This window comes from Manis pentadactyla, chromosome 9 (assembly GCF_030020395.1).
Source record: "Manis pentadactyla isolate mManPen7 chromosome 9, mManPen7.hap1, whole genome shotgun sequence".
NCBI lineage: Eukaryota > Metazoa > Chordata > Mammalia > Pholidota > Manidae > Manis > Manis pentadactyla.
Genome location: NC_080027.1, coordinates 120,254,668 through 120,271,700, shown reverse-complemented (window position 1 = coordinate 120,271,700; position 17,033 = coordinate 120,254,668). Strand labels below are relative to the sequence as shown.

Here is a 17,033-nt window from a genome sequence, read left to right as displayed (position 1 = left end):
TGCCCATCTGGCAACGTGATGGGGCATGGGAGGCAGGAAGCCAGTGCTGGGCTGTGGGAGGGCTGGGGGGTGAGGGTGGGCTGCAGGTGGGGGGAGGCAGAGAGACCCGGAGCCAAGAGCTGATGAGATAACCAGTAAATAAAAGGTCACAATGATTTTTCCAGGCACCCAGGGAGCAGCAGGCAGAGAGCTCTGCTGAAGGCAGGAGCTGACAATTGGCAAATGAGCCTCTGCCGTTACCTGGTTCCCTTCCTTCTTCTCATCTCCTAAGACAGAGGCTAGAAATAGATGCAACTGGCAGATTCCTTAAGGATGAAACATGAGCAGTGTGTCAGCGGTGGGGGTCTCAGTGCCAGTGCACCAGGGAGCTTGGGGGGAACCCGAGAGGAGGAACTGGGCTTCATTGGAGCCGTTGCTTGGGTTTGGCTCTCGCTCTGTCCCAGGCACTTTGCAGGGAGCAGTAATGTGACCTTCTCAGCAGCCCTGTGAGGCTGGTGTTACTGTCATCCCCACTTTACAGAAGAGAAAACAGGCTTAGAGCACCTGAGCCAGGCCCTACCAAGAATGGCACAGCCACAGTTTGAATCCAAAGGTGAGCGCTTTCCACTATCCTACAACGCCTCCTTTCCATGCATTCTCTCTTCTCATCTCCCTTCTTCCCCATCTTCTCTTCCTAACAACAAGTCTTTATGGAGCACCTGGGAGGGGCCAGACACTAGTGTCTCTTGGGGAGACAGACACAGCCCAGACACGCAAGGTCTCTGCCTCCAATAGATGCTGTTAGAAGGACAGAATGAATGAACCAAATGCGTGTGCTCTCTCTCATTTCCGCTTCCTGTGAATCTGAGATGGGCAGAGGCTTTGCTCGCCAGAGAGCTATAGAAGTGGCTGTCCTGAGGGGCAGTGGAGTGTGATGACAAAGGGCTTCAGTGGTGGATTCCTTGTCTTGACTGTGCTGCTTAGATCCACAGCCTGTCCAGGGGGCCTGCTGGCGGGTGTGCTGCCAGGGAAGGAGATACACCAGAAGCCAGCGCGTGACTGTTTTCTTCTAGTTTCTGAGTTGCAGCAGCTGGGGCCGGGGGGCAGCCTGAGGCACCTTCTCCTTGGGCTGGGGCTCCTTTCATTTTGGTGAGTGTAGGTGGGCCCAGTCTACCTGGGAGCTGCTTGTCCATGTGCTATGGATAGTCTGCAAGAATTGACGCCTCCTAACCCTTGTCTTCAGCTCCAACAATACTGAATTCTGGGGAAGATTCCCTGAATATGCTGAACCCTTTCATGCCTCCATGCTGTCCTTCACTTGAGGAAAGCTCCTTTGCTTTTTACACCACCATTTGGTGAGCCCTCCCTTTTCATAAGTCAGCTAGACATCACCTCCTCCAGGAAGCCTTCCTTGAGATTATTCCTCTCATCCATTCCCTGCACTCTGCATCCTGTTTTGTAATGCTGTTTTCCTGGAGAATGTATGATTTCGGGAGGATGAGATCTGTGTACACAACAGATCCTCGAAGGCTGTGTGATGCATTACTCGGGTGCAGAGTGGTTAACTAAGGCACTGTTCTCAGCTCTGTCCATTTCTCCTTTTCCAATCTTCCTTCTGCCTGACTCTCATTTCTGCCCATCTCCCTCTTCTCATCATTAAACATTACTTGAGGGACAGAGGCTGAACCCACACTGTTTGCTAAGCCACCAGCAGCTGATGACACAGCCAGTTCTTCCCCCACCTGGTGCAAATTTCAAACCCTGTTTGCAGAGGTGGGAAGTGGGAATAACTGGGAGGTGGGGGTGGAAGCTATTCCACGCAGAGTACCAAAGGTTCAGAGAACTGAACTGTGGAGACTGTGGCTGAGATGTGGGGTCCCTGAGCTGCGCAGGCTCCAGAAAGATCAAAGGGCCAGCTGCAAAAGGCAGCCACGTGGGGGCTCTCAGAGCAGCGGCAAGCCCCGAGGAGCAGCGCGGCCCTGCTTCCCCATGAGCACAGCCCTGCCCTGTTGTATGAAAGAGCTGTGTTAGTGCAGACAGCCTTCTATACCCTCAGAGCACACAGGAGCACTCGCTCTGCCTCTCTCACCCCTTACACACCCCTGTTCCCAGGAGCACACGCACACGCAGACCCAGGTCAACCTCCAAGTTCTGTGCACACAGCCACTCTGTGACATCTATTCATGGCCAGAAAGAATATACCAAGTGTCACGGCTGCAGGGGGCATTCAAATATATTTTATCGCTGGGGAAACTGAGGCCCCAGTTGGCCTTAGCTCAGATGCACTGGTTCTCACCAAATACCTTTGATGACTAGGTGAAGGCAGAATCCTAACTTGTCACTCCCTGTCACTCCCCTATCCCTTCCCCCCGCACTGCCATCCCTCCTTCTCCCTCTTTTCACCAACTGCCTGGCGGCTCGAAGTTGAATTCTAAATTTCGTCCTGGACCAATCCCACGGAGAGAACTTGTCTGACAGGCAGCATGTGCAAGCAGGTGGCCAGAACTCACAGGCAGTAACGGAGAGGCCCTCCCCACTGATATTTCTGCCAATCCACACAGCTGGCCACTTCTGGCCGAGGCACTCAGAGGCCTTCCTCCGAGACGCCAACCTGCGGTTAGCTTCCCAGCCCATGGGAACCCTGTGTTCATGGAACCTCTCCCAGATAAAAGGCCCGAGCCATCTGGGTGAGAAACCAGCTGGAGTGAAGACCACTTCCTTCCCCTCCCTTGTGGGCACCCAGAGCCCGGCGGCTTGGAGGGAGCCTCACCGAGTCACCTGATCCCACCCCTCCTCCGTCCCACGGGTGGGGGAGCAGACCTTGTAGCACAGGCTGGCCACCTGTGAACTTCAAATCGTGTTTCTTGCCAAGGGCTCTCTGACTCCCCCTCTCCTTCCTTCCCCATCCCTGCCGCCTGCATCTCTGGGCACCTCTGACTGTATCTTCACATCACAGCTACGGTCCTAGTCATCAGTGGATGCAAATAACTTTCCAAGACGGCTCCTCTGATGTTGCCATCTTTTGTGTTGATCAAAACAACAAAACGAATCAGACTCTAGGCATCTGATTGAAGCCTAATTGGAAATCCAAAGTGGCACAAAATGTTACGGTCTAAATAAAACACATTCAATTACACAAACTCAACACGGGTAACGTGAGGGAGGGGGGAGTTCCAGGAAGGAGCTAACGACAAGCTGCAGAGTTCTGGGGCGTCACTATGGGGCCTTGCCATTGGACCTGGAGAAGTCTCAAGACGGCAAGCGCAGACGGCTTTCTAGAGCCTAAAAGCCCTGGGTAGGGCTGAGACTGAGCCGATACTAGTTTGCCGGCATTGGGAGAGGATGGGTGGGCCTTCAGTGCAATGCCTCTCACGTATTCTAACCTGCTTTCCTTGCAAAGGTTGTACTTTGCCAGACAGGCTGAGCTGTGTATGGGGGTAGAGGGTGTGCAGGGGAGTCATGATGGCATCACTGGGGTCCCTGAATGGGCCTCCTTGGTGGTGGGGAGAGGGCGGGGGTGAGGGAGCTTTGCAACCTCAAGAGCCTGCACCCCAGTCCCCAGTTCTGCCTCCTAGGAGGTGTTCGGACAGCCTTGCTGGAGGTCACCTGCCGTGCCTCCCTCGTGTGTCAAATGGGGGTGGTAATACCTGTCAGGGGAGGTTGCTGTAAGTTGTTGAGATAGTGCTTGAGAGGTGACTGGCCTGCCTCACAGGACAAACAGCAGCAGTAACTCCCCCAGCATGGTGCCTCCTCTCTACTCGGACCACAGAGGTTTCCTGGGCCTGCTCATGTAAGGTAGTGCTCATTGCCTTTATTGTTTTTTTTTTAAAAAAACAGTGTGCTGTTTTCTCTTCTCCTTGGGGGTGTCAAGGTGTGGGTTGATACTGGTCTCTGGGTTGCTGCCTCTGAGCCCTTAATGTGGAGCCCAGTGGACAGGAGGGAGCCGGAGGGGAGGTGCCGCCAGGGGGCGCCGTCGCAGGGAGACAGAGGTGCGCGTTTGGCTTTGGAAGTTTGGGTGGAGTCGGAGCTCTCCTGCTGGCTGGTTTGGTGGCTCTGAGCAAAGTCCTTAGCTGGTTTGAATTTCAGTTTTTCTATCTACACAAAAAGCATTTGTTGTGTTAGCTGAGGTCATGTTTGTAAACGAAAAGAAGAAAAACATGACTGAAATGTTTGTTAGATTTCAACACATCTTAAATAATACAGATCTGAGAAGCCAGGCAGGGTGGTTAAGTTTCTCTTCTAGGTGTGTCTCTATGCAGAGCATGATCTGCAGGCCTCGGCCTGGTGATTAGGCCTGGGGTACAACCACAAAAGTATAATTACTACTAATAAATGCTACTAACATTTATGAAGCAGGTAATATGCGCCAAGAATTTTTCAGAGTGCTTTTTATGTGTTAATTAATTTAATCCTAAGAAGATGTCATAATTATGCCCACTTTACAGATGAGGAAACTGAAGCACAGAGAGGTAAAGCTACTTGCCCCAGGTCACAGAGCAGTAAGTGGTGGGGCCAGTACTTGAACCTAGGCAGTCAGGCAGAGTCTAGAGCCCATGCTCTTTGTGGGGTCAGAGGAAACTGTCCATCATCAATCGCTGTCTGCTTCTGCACACTCTGGCTTGGTAGACCCTCCCTTCTTAAGAGTCCCTTCCCCTTCAGGCCACCTGTCCTCCTCTGTAAAATAAAGGGCTGCTCTTCACTAGATAACCTCTGAGATTCAACCAGTTCCGGAGTGCTGTGTCAGACAGAGGGTGAGTCCTCTGTCTGAATGACCTCAAGGGACAAGGATAGGTCTCTGTCTGGTTGAAATGAGTTACTTCAATCATTGAACACATTGTGTATCTCTGCTGTGCACTGCACACTGCATATTGTAATCTATCTGTACATCATTCTTCCCCACTAGGATGAGACTTCCTGAGGGTCCTGATCCTATTTTATTTATCTCTACACCAAAGCACACTAACAGTGCTGTTGTAAAAGAGCAGAAAGAACTCAACCTATCTTCAGGGCAGCCCTATTTATAACATCTTAGCTGGACTATTTCTTAGAAAGACTGCACTGTCTATATCTGCATATGCAAATGTCTTGTCCGTGGACAGCTCTATGCATTATACATAGTAGACACTTACCAGTCTGTTGAATGAATGAGTCCATGTCTGCAAATGATATGCAAATCTTTCCCTATTTTAATTTGACCCTTGGGAACAACTTCAGTGAGTCTCTGAGGCCTAGGTTGTTTTTAAAAGTTTTTTAAATTGCAAGTCTGGAAACACAACCAGTTTTCTTTCTTGCCTGTGCTGAGTGAAGTTGTCAAGTTGGGAAAAAGGGCTGAGCCGGATTCAGTTTATTTAGGATTAATTCTGGTTCTTCTGGTAACTCGTGGGGGACATCAGCAAGTGACTCCCTTCTTTGGGCCTCACTTTTTTCACCATTAAAAAAGGAGGGGGCTGTTCCTTCTGGCATTGAGACATGATGGTTTCCCAGCTCTTGGTCAGGGAAGCGTCATTCTGGGTAGTCAGAGTGTCAGTGTTCAGCAATCCCTACCTCAGAAGAGAAATCAAATCCCTTGCCAAGGATTAGAGAGTCTCCAGGCCCCTTGCCCTTTTAGAGAAATGAGTTTTTTGGCACCAATTCTCCCAGCCTGGGCATTGTGTTCAATCACTTCTTTCTAAACCAAAGGATTTTAAAATAAGAGGCTGGAGTTTTCTCTTTTAACTATACTAAGCCAAGCGTCTGATTAATAGGGTGGGTTTGCATTTCCTTTCCCTCATGTGAAAATATTTATTAAAAAAATGCTCCAATGAGAATATTAATAGCCAGGGAGTCAGATTCTTTGTTCCTTGACACTGGAAATGTGGGTTGGGGGGTGGGAAAACAGAGGGAAAATCAAAACCAAGGCTTGGGGTGTCCTGTGCCCCCTCCCCTGGGACTCAGGATTCCACCGCTCCTTTGGGAAAGGCACTGATGTGAGCGCTCAGCTCCTGGGCCACACTGGGGTCCCCGTCCTTAACCAGAAACACATGTGCATCAAAGGCGTGGACTGAAAGTGACACATTTGAAAACAGAAGTGCAGCAGAAATTCGCTTATCCTCACTTTCCTAATCCACAATCTCTGTAATTCTCCCCAAGTCCCTCAGGCTCTCTTCCAGCCCCTGCCTGCTCACATTCTCTCCTCCCTCTGCTGCCGAGGCAGCCGGCCCCCAGCCCCGGAGGAAGGGAGGGCTCCTGTTACTCAGACTTCCACCGCCCTGTAAAAATACACCTTGGCACGCTCTGCCTGCGCCCTGGGAAGCCTTATCGCCTGGACTAAACAAATGTGCACAATCAAAATAATGGTCTAAGATGTCAAAATAAATGAGCCGGGGACATCTGGAAGTGTGGTTCCCCACATTTTTGTCTTTTTCTTCTGCAAGTCCTCAGATGCTTTAGGGTTTGGCAGTTAAGTGGCTTTGGCCACAGGTAGATTTACTATGACTCTTGCACCACAACAGGCCCTTTAAAAAAGCTTCTTATGTGTGGCCGTAGGTCCAGGTTTGTAGCTGATAGGCCTGCCCGCGAGCCAAAACCAGTTCTCAGGTAAAGCCATCTGGGATGGAATGCTACAGGCGCCTGGTCTGTCCTTCCACCCCTGCTGCCCTCCCAGCAACCATGAGTCTTTGACCAGTGCAGGGAACTGGGGCCTGGGAGGGGGGTGTCTCCTGCACTTGAGACCTTCAGAGAAAGATGGCTTCACAAACTTTTCAAGTAATAACTCCAGGCCAAGGTTTTTCTTGCCCCAACTCTCTTGAATTACTTAAGGTGGGGTAGTTGTAAGGTCAGTGTCCTGTACTCGGTGAGGGTAAGTCCCACTGCCCTTCATACCGAAGGTGGGGGTCACCAAGGAACACGGCCTCCCAAACGGGCTGATTCGATATTGCTGTGGACAGACTGCCTGGGAGAACCCTTTAAAATCACACGCCACTGTCTGGGCTATTTCCAGGCAGTGTGATCCTGCTCCTGATTGGTTCCCTCAAAGACTTCCCAGAAGCACTTTCAGAGCCCACAGACGTGTGATGTGGGCCTCATGGAGGACGCATGCAGCTTCAGCGAACTCACAGCAAGGTTTTAAAGCTTCTCGTACTTCCCTGTGACTTTTGGGAGATCAAACTAGTTCTGATGACTCTGGACTTAGCAGTTGGGTGTTGCACAATGCCGGAAGGGCAGCTAACCTGCTCGGAAGCCGTCTGGGCCTCATGTGTGCTATCTAGGGGCAGGATGGGTGCTTTCTGAAGTCTTTACCAGGTCTGATGTTCCGTGGTTCCATACCCCTGGGAGACAGGGAACCATATATTTATCTTCCCTGAGCCATTTTTCTCAAAGGGCCATACCCATCAGCATCAACTGCGGTGACTGGCAGCAGAGAAGTAGAAGAGATACCTGCGCTAAGGCTAAGTCATAAAAAAAGGCAACGAAGTTTCCCCTTTATTTGTGGGAGAACCTGTTCTTGGAGCCCTGAGCTGCTGTGTCTGCCATTAGCAGCCTTGCTCAAGAAGTGTGATTATCTTGAGGCCACCATACTGTAAGGAAGCCCAAGACAGAGGGAGAGGCTTTGTCTAAGGCACTCGGGTTGACAGTCCCAGCCGATCCCAGCCAACTAGTTCCCAGCGGCCACATGTGTGAGAGGCGAAGCTTCCAGATGATTCTAACCCATAGCCATTGCAGTCACCTGAAAACGTTCACATTACAGAGAAGAGAAAAGCCCTCTGCAGTGCACCCTGTCTGAAGTCCTGACTCACACAGTTTGTGAGCATAACAAAATGACTCTTTTATGCCCCTACATTTTGAAGTGCTTTTTTACGTAGCAGTAAATGACCAGAATATGCCAACTACCCACAAATAGAAAGACGTTTCAGAACTGGGGTCTCTACCATGTGGAGAATGGCAGTGTCATGTTTTGCAATGAACTTGACCCTTGGTTTATTTACCTGGAGAGGTCAGAAATGAAAAGCCCCAAGGATGGCCCCTTTCTGGCCCAGGGCCCTCACGTGCAGCCAGATAGGGCCGTGAGGGCTTGGGGGATGACCCAGGCTTAGGGTGCCCCTCCCTTCTCTTCACAGATGCCTGGGTCTCACATATGGGCCTGGGGCTGCCTCTGTGTGTATCAGGGGGAGCGGGACTGTTTAGTCTGCAGGGCACATTCCTGGTTTCTTAAAATAAATAGCAGATTATGAGCAACTCAGCCTGGTGCTGTTGTAAGGCCAGGACAGAGGCTTCTGAGGGGTCCCCTGGGAGGGAGCGGCAGGGATGGCAGTTTGTAATGTCTGACTGGGACTGGGAGCTCTGTCCCTACCATAATTTAAGTAGAGATGTTTCTAGCCCCCTCTGGGGTCCTGGAGAACTCATAGTACTACAATTAATAACAATAATGATCATGATAATATTCATACCATGTATTGAAAGCATCAATATGTGTCCAGAACAGTGCTAGGTAATTGATGTGTATTTCCTCAATCCTCACAACAGTTGGCATTATGAGACCCATTATACAGATGACGAAATTGAGGTTTAGCAGAGTGAAATAACTTTCACAAAGCCACATGCCTAGTAAGCATCTATGAGTTGAACGGAGGTCAGGCTGTCTCCTGTGCTCTTAACCAATACACTCTTTGCCTCCCCAGACCTCAAAATAAAGACAGCATCTCATGCCCCCACCCACCCCTGAACAGTCACACACACCCATCGCCAGCCTTTCTTCTGTCCCCAAGGCCCTTTCCAGCCTGCACGGAGCCGTTCTCCACTGTGACTCCCTTTTTCCATTTCACCCTTCGCTGGATCATTTTATGCCTCTATTCCCTCTGCTAATTCAAACTAATGAAAGTATAAAATAGAGTCATTGCTTCCATCGCCATACTCTTTTCCCACCCACCCTGAGTACAGAGTTTGATTCTTTCTCTGGAGTGGCCGACCTGACAGCTGGGTGGAAACTGGGGCTATCAGGTTTCTTTTCAGCTTGTGGCTTGGGTTTTTCACTTGGCTCGTAGCCTGATTTCCCCTGAACTTGCTGCCTGCCTTCCATTAGACCCTGAGGATGTGGCAGCAACTTGTAGCCACGCCCATAACATCTGTTGATTTGCTGCTGAGGAAGCCGGGGCAGACTTTCCAGGCAAGAGCCAGGCATCCCATCCATGGAGCACCTGGGCAATTAGCAGGACTGGGGAATCAGTTAGCAAACGTTCCCTTGGGCCTGGCCAGCCTGAGATCTATTAGTGGCACATTAACATCGACTTGTTAGGCAGTGGCAGTAATGAGTCAGCACTACTTTACTAGTCCTATTTCTTAATTACATGTAATTAACTGGGAGGGAGAGAATGAGCTCTATCCGGTTGTTCTAGCTCGGTGGGGAGATGAAAACCTCTCTAGGCAGAACCTGAGGCAAGAGACTTGGTTGTAGTCTCATATGGCATCAAAGATACAACAGGTGGCATGTCTGGGGGAAGGCAGAGGGAACGGGGAGACGGGAGCTGGGGACCAAGTGGAAGCAGGGCTGAGAGCGGGCTGCTAGAGAGTCATTAGACTTTGATAGGAAGCCCCATTCCTGTGACATCTTATAAGGTCTTAGGTTTTCTGGAGAACTCCAAAGTCTTAAATCACTGCCTTAAAACAGGAATACACTACCCACAGCCAGGCAGCAATTCCACCCTCTCTGCAGTACATATGAGCATATGAGGCCTCATCAAACTCTTGTTCTGGAAGTTCTTCTTTGGGTCTAACCTCAAGCCTGTCTATGGTGGCTTTGGTGCTGTCTTCTGGCGATGGAGAAGAGCCCCAGCCCCAAGAACTTGGGCAAGACTCTAAGATCTGAAAGCGACTCCAGAGTTAGATTTACTATATCTTTAAAAGTGAGGAAACTGAATCCCTGACGAGTTAAAGGTCTAGGTCACCCAGCTCGTGAGAGGTGGGCCAGGACTAGGACACAGGTCTCTGGGCTATGCTGTGCTGCCCCTCAACTTCCTTCTGATCCCCACTCATAGTCTCTTCCCTCCTGAGTAATGGGATCATAACGCCTGAGCGCTGCCAGGGGCCACAGAGCATCTTAACCACAAGCATTTGTGTGGCGAGTAAGCCGGTGTAAAAGAAATCCCCTGTTTATTATCCTTGCTGAGTCTCGCGTTGTTCCGTGTGAGGCACAGTGAGGTGAAGTGAAGGCCATGCTGCCACCCAAGGTTGAGATGGGATCTGACTCAGAGCTTCAGACTCCAGAGACCATCCTATCATCTGACGGAACTACTTTCTTTGGTACAGGAAGGAACCAAAGCTGTGAGTCACACTTTTAGTTCTTGCAAAAGCTGGACTAGAAGCCGAGTCATCTGACTTCATTTCCACTCACTGTTTTCTTGCCACACGTTCAACTGTTTCCGTGGAGAGGTCTGAGCTGTCTGGGGGCACTCCACTCTCCTAGCTGCTCAACCTCAGGCAGGTGGGACTTCCGAGCTTCCCTGGCCCTCCTCCCTGGCCCCTGCTCCAGTGAAATCACCTAGCAACCTGTTTCTGTGGTTTACAGCTCTCCAGGTAGCAGGCCTCAGAGTGCCACCACAAATGTCCCTTAGGCTGTGCCTGCTGACCATAGCTCCACCTGGCATAGGGAGTTTCCTCAATATCTCACCTGACTAGAGACAGTTCTAGAGCATCAAATCCAAATTACTCTTCTTTCTGTTCAGCATGACTGGCTACCACGGAACCCCTCTGTTTGGTACACATTATAGCCAGGGCTGGGCAGCTGAGGCCAAAGATGAAGACAGAGGGGATGATAGAAATAAGGGTATGTGGATACTTGGGTTAGCCAGGGTTAATTCTCTCAGAGGGGACACCAGATACTGTCCCCAGAGGTTATTATGTTCCCTGACGGCCACTCATCAGCCCCCAGTACTAGCCCAGCCCCTCTCCTTTGGCCACATTGTGAATGCAATTTCAGGAAGCACTCCATCTGAGAAAAAGATAAACAGCCAAAATACATGCTTTGGCATCTTCTCAGTTCCACTGCAGTCTCATTGGTCACTTCTATTCGCTGTTTCTGCTTTTCTGCTTTACTGGGCTCAGCAAACCCAAGAAAGAGCCTTTACCCAGAATTACCTGCCTAGTCCTCAGTCATACATAACGTCTTCTAAACAATCATATATAATATAGGTCTATTTGATCTCTCAGACCATACTTTTATCCACCCATCTAGGTAGCCATCTATACCTCTCTACCTGTACAGATTCTTAAAGAAATGTCTGGAACGGTGTTCACCAATGTTAACACGATACTACATTTTGGGTAGTGGGGTTTGGGGACTTGTTGCCAGAGAAAACTTTTCTGTATGTATTGTTTGAATTTGTATGGTGAGCATCTACATTTTTATTTCAGAAATAACCTTTTGTCTATAAACAAAGAAGAATAGGAAGAAAAGGCAGAGCATTTTCAATCTGACAGTTATCTGGGTACACATCTCCCTCTCTTGTTAGAGTGTAAGGAACCTAAGGGTAGTGACCAAGTCCTGTTCATTTTGATGTTTTCCCAGGATATTGCTCCCCATAAATACATTCCCAGTAATGGGTTTTTCTAGAGTCCACCAACTGTTTTATTGGAATAATAGGTCAGTGTTTAATTCCAAGACTGTCTTACCCACTCTAGGTTAGGCAAAGCCTCCTCCAGCTCCATCAAATTCCCATCTGGACCTGTTTATGCCTCAACTGCAGGGGCCACATGAAAGAAGGTAAAAAGACAGGTGGGTTCAAGAGGATCTGGATGTAATTTGCATGCAATTAGCATATGATTTGTGTCATCTCTTCTCAAGAAGTAATTTTCAAGTTAAACCTGCATCACTGCTTCTTTTGGGCTGTCATGTGCCCGTTCACCCCTTCCTTCTTCCCTCCCACATCCCCAGATTCAGCACTCTCACATTCAAAAATAAAGGAGGGAAAGAGAGTTCTGGGCAGGGTGACACTGATCAAGGACACCTGGGATCTTTGCGGAGTATTTTGAAAGACGAATACCCAGGAGCTGGGAGGCCCCGCTCACTGGTCGTGCAGCCTGGCATCCTTGTCTAGCCTAAGGCAGTGTCCTCAGCCGACAAGACAGATTTCCAATCCTTTTTATCCTTTTGGCTTTTATCTTACTTACAACGTTCATGTTACTTACAGACCATGGCTCCTGCTGAACAATTGCTGACCCACTGCCCGAATGGCGGGAACCAGCCTTTCCTGAGGTCTTTACCTTATTTTCTGCATTTCCCTCGCTTTGGTGAATTCCCCGTCTTCCCTGCTTCTCCTGCCCTTTGCCACGGCTCTCCCTGCATTTGCCTTCTCTCTGCTCACACATTTTCAGAGCAAATACAATCCAGGGGAGTAACTCTCCACCTGGGAGGGTGGTGAACCTGCCCTGCTGTCACCCAGCAGAGGGTAGAGCTTTCAGCTTCTCAGAGCGGCCGGCTTCTACTCTGCATCACTCCAAGACTCAGGCCAAGATTTCGATCTCTTCTAGGCCCTGTCTTGAGTCTGTCTGTGCCAGGACTGGGCCGAGCCTGGAGGCCTGGATTATTTACACCTCTCTGGCTCCCTTGAGCAGCAGACTCTGCAGGTCTGGGAGCAGTAAATCTACCCCCTAATCACACCAAGCTGCTCCGTGCAGTCTGGCCCGTTCTTGCGGGGCTGTTCATCACATGCTGAGACAGGGGCTGTGGCCCAGAGAGCAGCCTCCAGGAAATGGCTGGCCCCAGCTTCTTCCTGGCTCCCTACAAAAGCCTCCAGGGACACTGCGTCTCCCAGGATCCCTGAGCAGCAGCCCTGAGGTCTCTCTTGTTAGATGGAACAGCTTATGAACAAAGGTCACAGGTTACCAGCTATTCCTGAGCATTGAAAAGGAGGGATACGTATTGGCACTTACCTGTCTCTCAGACATGATGTACAGGTAGCGCTGATCAATGGAGAAGGCCATGTCCCGGAGGATGGGGCTTCCATCTTTGAGCACAGAGACCATTTCGTACTGGACCCCGCCATGGGGGGGACCATCGGCTCGAATCTGCGGAAGGAACAAGGGCGTCCTCAGCACCTGTACTCAGCAGTCCCCTGTGGGTTACCTGCCACAGCCTAGAGCAGGTGGCTTTATAGCGGTTAATCCTCCCCACTGCCCCAACTGCTCCCCTGCACCAGGTGAGGCTGCAGGGAAAACAGAGGTGCTCCTTAGGTCAAAGAGCCCAGTTTCCACCAAGAGGAACCCTTTCTTAAGTGGTCTGAGGGTGCTGGCTGTGGATTTCTGATGGTGGGTTCATTTAAAAGTGCATATATACCTTCGGGTGTGATTTTGAATCTCTCTGTGTGGTTATTCTTGTGAGTGTCCACATATATTTATAGGACTGTGCAAACAGGTGTGTGCCTGTGTTGGGGGAGGAGAGTCAACATCTGCACACGCCTCAGGCAGGTAAGGGCGGGTGGTGGGACAATCACACAAACCATCAGAAAGCTGGGCATCAGGATAGTCAAGATGTCAGGATCCCAGGAAGATCTTCCTGGTACTGCCCATTTTCCCTGAACGTATGCAAATCCACCTAGTGACTCGGAGCCCATCCCAGGAGAGTAAATCAGGAAGGACTTTGTTGTCACCTAGGCAAATGCTCCCCAGTCCTGGCTGCACATGGGAATCCGCTGGAGAGTTTTAAAATTATGAATGCCAGGGCCAGATCCATTCATCAGAATCTCTGTGGGTGGGGCCTTGGCATCTTTGGTTTTCAAAGCTCCCCAGGTGAATCCAAAGAGCGGCCAGGGTTTGAGTCCAGTGGTTCTCAAACCAGCGTGCCCTGAGAATCACCTGGGGGCTGGCTGAAAGGCATTGCTGGGCCCACCCTCAGCTTTTCTGACTCAGTGGGGATGAGCCTGACAATTTCCATTTCTAACACATTCCCAGGTGATGTGGATCTGCTGGTCCAGGGAAAAGCACTAATCTTGTCTAAGCTCTATGTAGAATTCAGAAACTCAGCAGAGAGAGGTCCCCTCGGGTCATACAGAAAGCTGGTGGCTGGGAGTCCTTGGTTTACATGGGCCCCCATGCCCAGGTTTCCTGTTCCCAACACAGCAGCTGACTCTGACCAGGAGTCCCTCTCCCGGTCCGTTTTCTCTGTCCTCTGTGCCCTGAACCCCTCTAGCTCAAGCCCCACTTTCTCCATGAAGCCTACCCCAATCTCTCTGCCACACTAATTGCTCTTCACCCTATGCTTTTTTTTACTCTACCAGATGTTTTGTCCTAGGATTATAATCAATTGATGTGTTGGTTGTGCATGTGCTCGCTAACGTGTATTGACTACCTGCTTAACTTGTTCTCTGATTGCCTCATGGGTGCGTAAGTCCAACATTTTGAAAGCAAGGATGTGTTTTCTATTTCCCTTACAGCCCTCTGAGGACTAGCATGGGGCTTGGAACAGAGCTGATGATGGATAAAAGGGAATGCCTGAGTGTGCTTGTTGAAAGGACATGAACTATGAACCAACTGACCAAGTATCGTGGGCTCCTTAGTGCTTAATCAAAGTGAGGTCAAAAGACATTTTCTCTGAAAGCTTTGAAGATTAAGGCTTCCTGTTCCTGCTCCCTTTGGTTTATCTCTTGTCCTTTGGACCAGCTGCCTCCCTCTGCCCCTTTCTCCCACCGTACCAGGAGCTCCTGGGGGCAAGGAGCATGACTTATTCATCCCAGGGACCAAGCTTGGTTCCCGACGCCAACTAAACATGTAAGGACAGATGCATGGGTGCATTTTCAGTTCCTACTGGCCAAACGGGAAGGTCAAGGGCATTGCTGATTGCAGAGCTGGGGGAGGAGGATCAGCACATCCATTCACCGTTCTCTGCCCGCCTGAGAACTTTCATACTTGGGGGGACTGATCCAGGGCCTGGTCCGTGCCTGCTGGGTCGGGCTGGACTAAGGAGAGCGCGAAGCAGAACATGAGCCCATGGTGGCTGGGGGAACTGTGGCCCTTGAGTCAGGGATACATGCCCTCTTCACTTGCTTTGGCGGGCGACCTGGGGAACTCCAGGCTTGAAGATGAGGAGGTGACGTCATTTGAACCAAAGAAACTCCGCTCTCAGCCATCCCCAGTCCAGTAACTCCCCTGTGGGTTGGACTCTTCTCCTCCCCTTAGTGTCCCCTTCTGCCCTTTCTCTGCCCAGCTATTGTCTTGGCAACTGTCACTCAAACCCCTCCTTCCAGGGCTGGGGCCTGGGGGTCATTTAATCCATTTCACGGGGTGCAGGAAGACTAGGGGCAGCAGCTAGTCCCTTCTCCCTGTGCCGCACCCCCACAAAATCTGATTATGGTTTCAAGCAGAGGGAAGAACAAGGGTCTCTAGGTGGGAAAGCACCCTATAATTAAGATGGTTCCCCTTAAATGGAAAGCAGGCTTCTCTCTTGGATGGACAGATCCCGGATTTCCTTGAGATCTTTCCAGAAATGTCTTACTTAGCTTTTAGTTGCAAAAGTTCTTGGACCATTGCAGGAGGTGGAGGGAAGCTGTGATACTCCTGACTTCAGACTGGCTTGACGGCCATTTGTTGTCTCCGTTGCATGGGGGGCTCAGGCTCTGCTCCTTCCTCTGAAGGGGAACTGTCCCAGTGCTTCTTGTCACCCTCCCTGTGACAGCTACTCCTCTCCAGGGATATTTAAGTCTCCTGAAGGTGCCAGCTCAGCCCCAGGAGCTGGGGAATCAGCCTCCTCCTCAGGTCTGGCCCAGGATCCCCCTGCTTCAGGAGGCTGGGCATGGAGCAGCCTCCCTCCCAGGAGCCTGGGCATCTGTCTAGGCCCCTGGCAAAGCCCAGACACGAAGGCAGAAGGAGGAAGGTCACAGGCTGGCCCTCCCGCTGTGGTCCCTGGACTAGATGCCCCCGTGACTGGAGCTGGGATTGCACCAAAGACCATCACACACTCTGCTGCACCCCCGCTATGGTCCATCCCAGCCACTAACTTTCTCCTGAAGCTGATACTTCAGCAGGTTTCATTTTTGTTTTTTTTATCTGCACCCTCAATCTTTTAATAGACCAGTTGCAGCCAGAATCAAATGTGCAGTACTCTCAAACGTCACAAACAAACCAACCAGCACAAAGAATGTTCTTGGTGCTAAACCTGAACTGAGCTAGCCCATTGCACTCAACTGCAACCCCTGGAGAGAAGGGCAGTATTGTAGAAGAATTCCCTGCCTCCCCACTCATCCCCTCATTCCATGTGGTCTGCCTTGAGCCTATATAGCCCTCCAAGATACAGATGGGAGGGCTGAAAAGATGGAAAACGGGGTCAGGAGGCCAGTGGGTCAAGAGAATGAGGTGGGGGCAGGGGCTGGCAGGCAGAAGGCAGGAGAGGCCACAGGAGCCGCCGAGCGCCTTCCCCTCCCCACGTCCCTGTGGGCCCCTGGGGCAGCCCACCGAAGTAGGGAGAGCACAGGTCTGGGCCTCAGGCTTCCTGGGCTTCTGTTCTGAGTCTGTTTTCACCTGGGCTTGTTTTCTGCCTCCCGGTACACTTTTAGATGAGTTATCTTATCTCTGAACCTCAGTTTTCCTTTCTGAATAGCAGGAAGGAGCAATCTGCTCAGGGCCTCTTGCAGGAAAATCACAGACCTATGAAAACTGCTGGAACCACAAGGGCTTTGGAGCTCATCTCATCGGAGTGTTTCTGTTCAAGGCACTCAGTTGGTCAGTGGAGGGCCTGGGGCTGCAGCCGGTGTGGGCCAGCAGAAGGCACATGGCTGATGAAGGGAAGGTATCATGCCTGACTGGGGAGAAGGATCCCGAAGCTCTGGCACACCCCAGGTTTGTCTGTTTGGGATAGGACGTTTTGAGTTTCAAAGCTGTCCTCCATCCTTGCTGGACACAGGATGGATGTGAGAGGACTGTCATGGAGTCCTAAACAAAAGTGGGACTTTAAAATCCAACAAATTTGAGTCTACTCTGTGGTGTCCCACAACATGATAGTTCTCTTCAGCTTTCTTTGTGCCCATGGCCAGATTTCAGTGACCACAATGACAACAATAAACCAAAATAGGCCACAAATAGGCCACGAGAAG

General features: G+C 50.6%; 1 protein-coding gene across 2 annotated transcripts in view; it reads right to left on the bottom strand.

The window, feature by feature from the left end:
* PLXNA2 (plexin A2) overlaps window positions 1-17,033 on the bottom strand; it is a 207,878-nt gene that overhangs the window by 102,486 nt on the left and 88,359 nt on the right. For both annotated transcript variants that reach the window (XM_036912406.2, XM_036912405.2), the window contains exon 4: window positions 12,883-13,017. In XM_036912406.2, coding sequence (XP_036768301.1) covers window positions 12,883-13,017 — 135 coding nt within the window. The remainder of the gene's footprint in view (window positions 1-12,882; window positions 13,018-17,033) is intronic.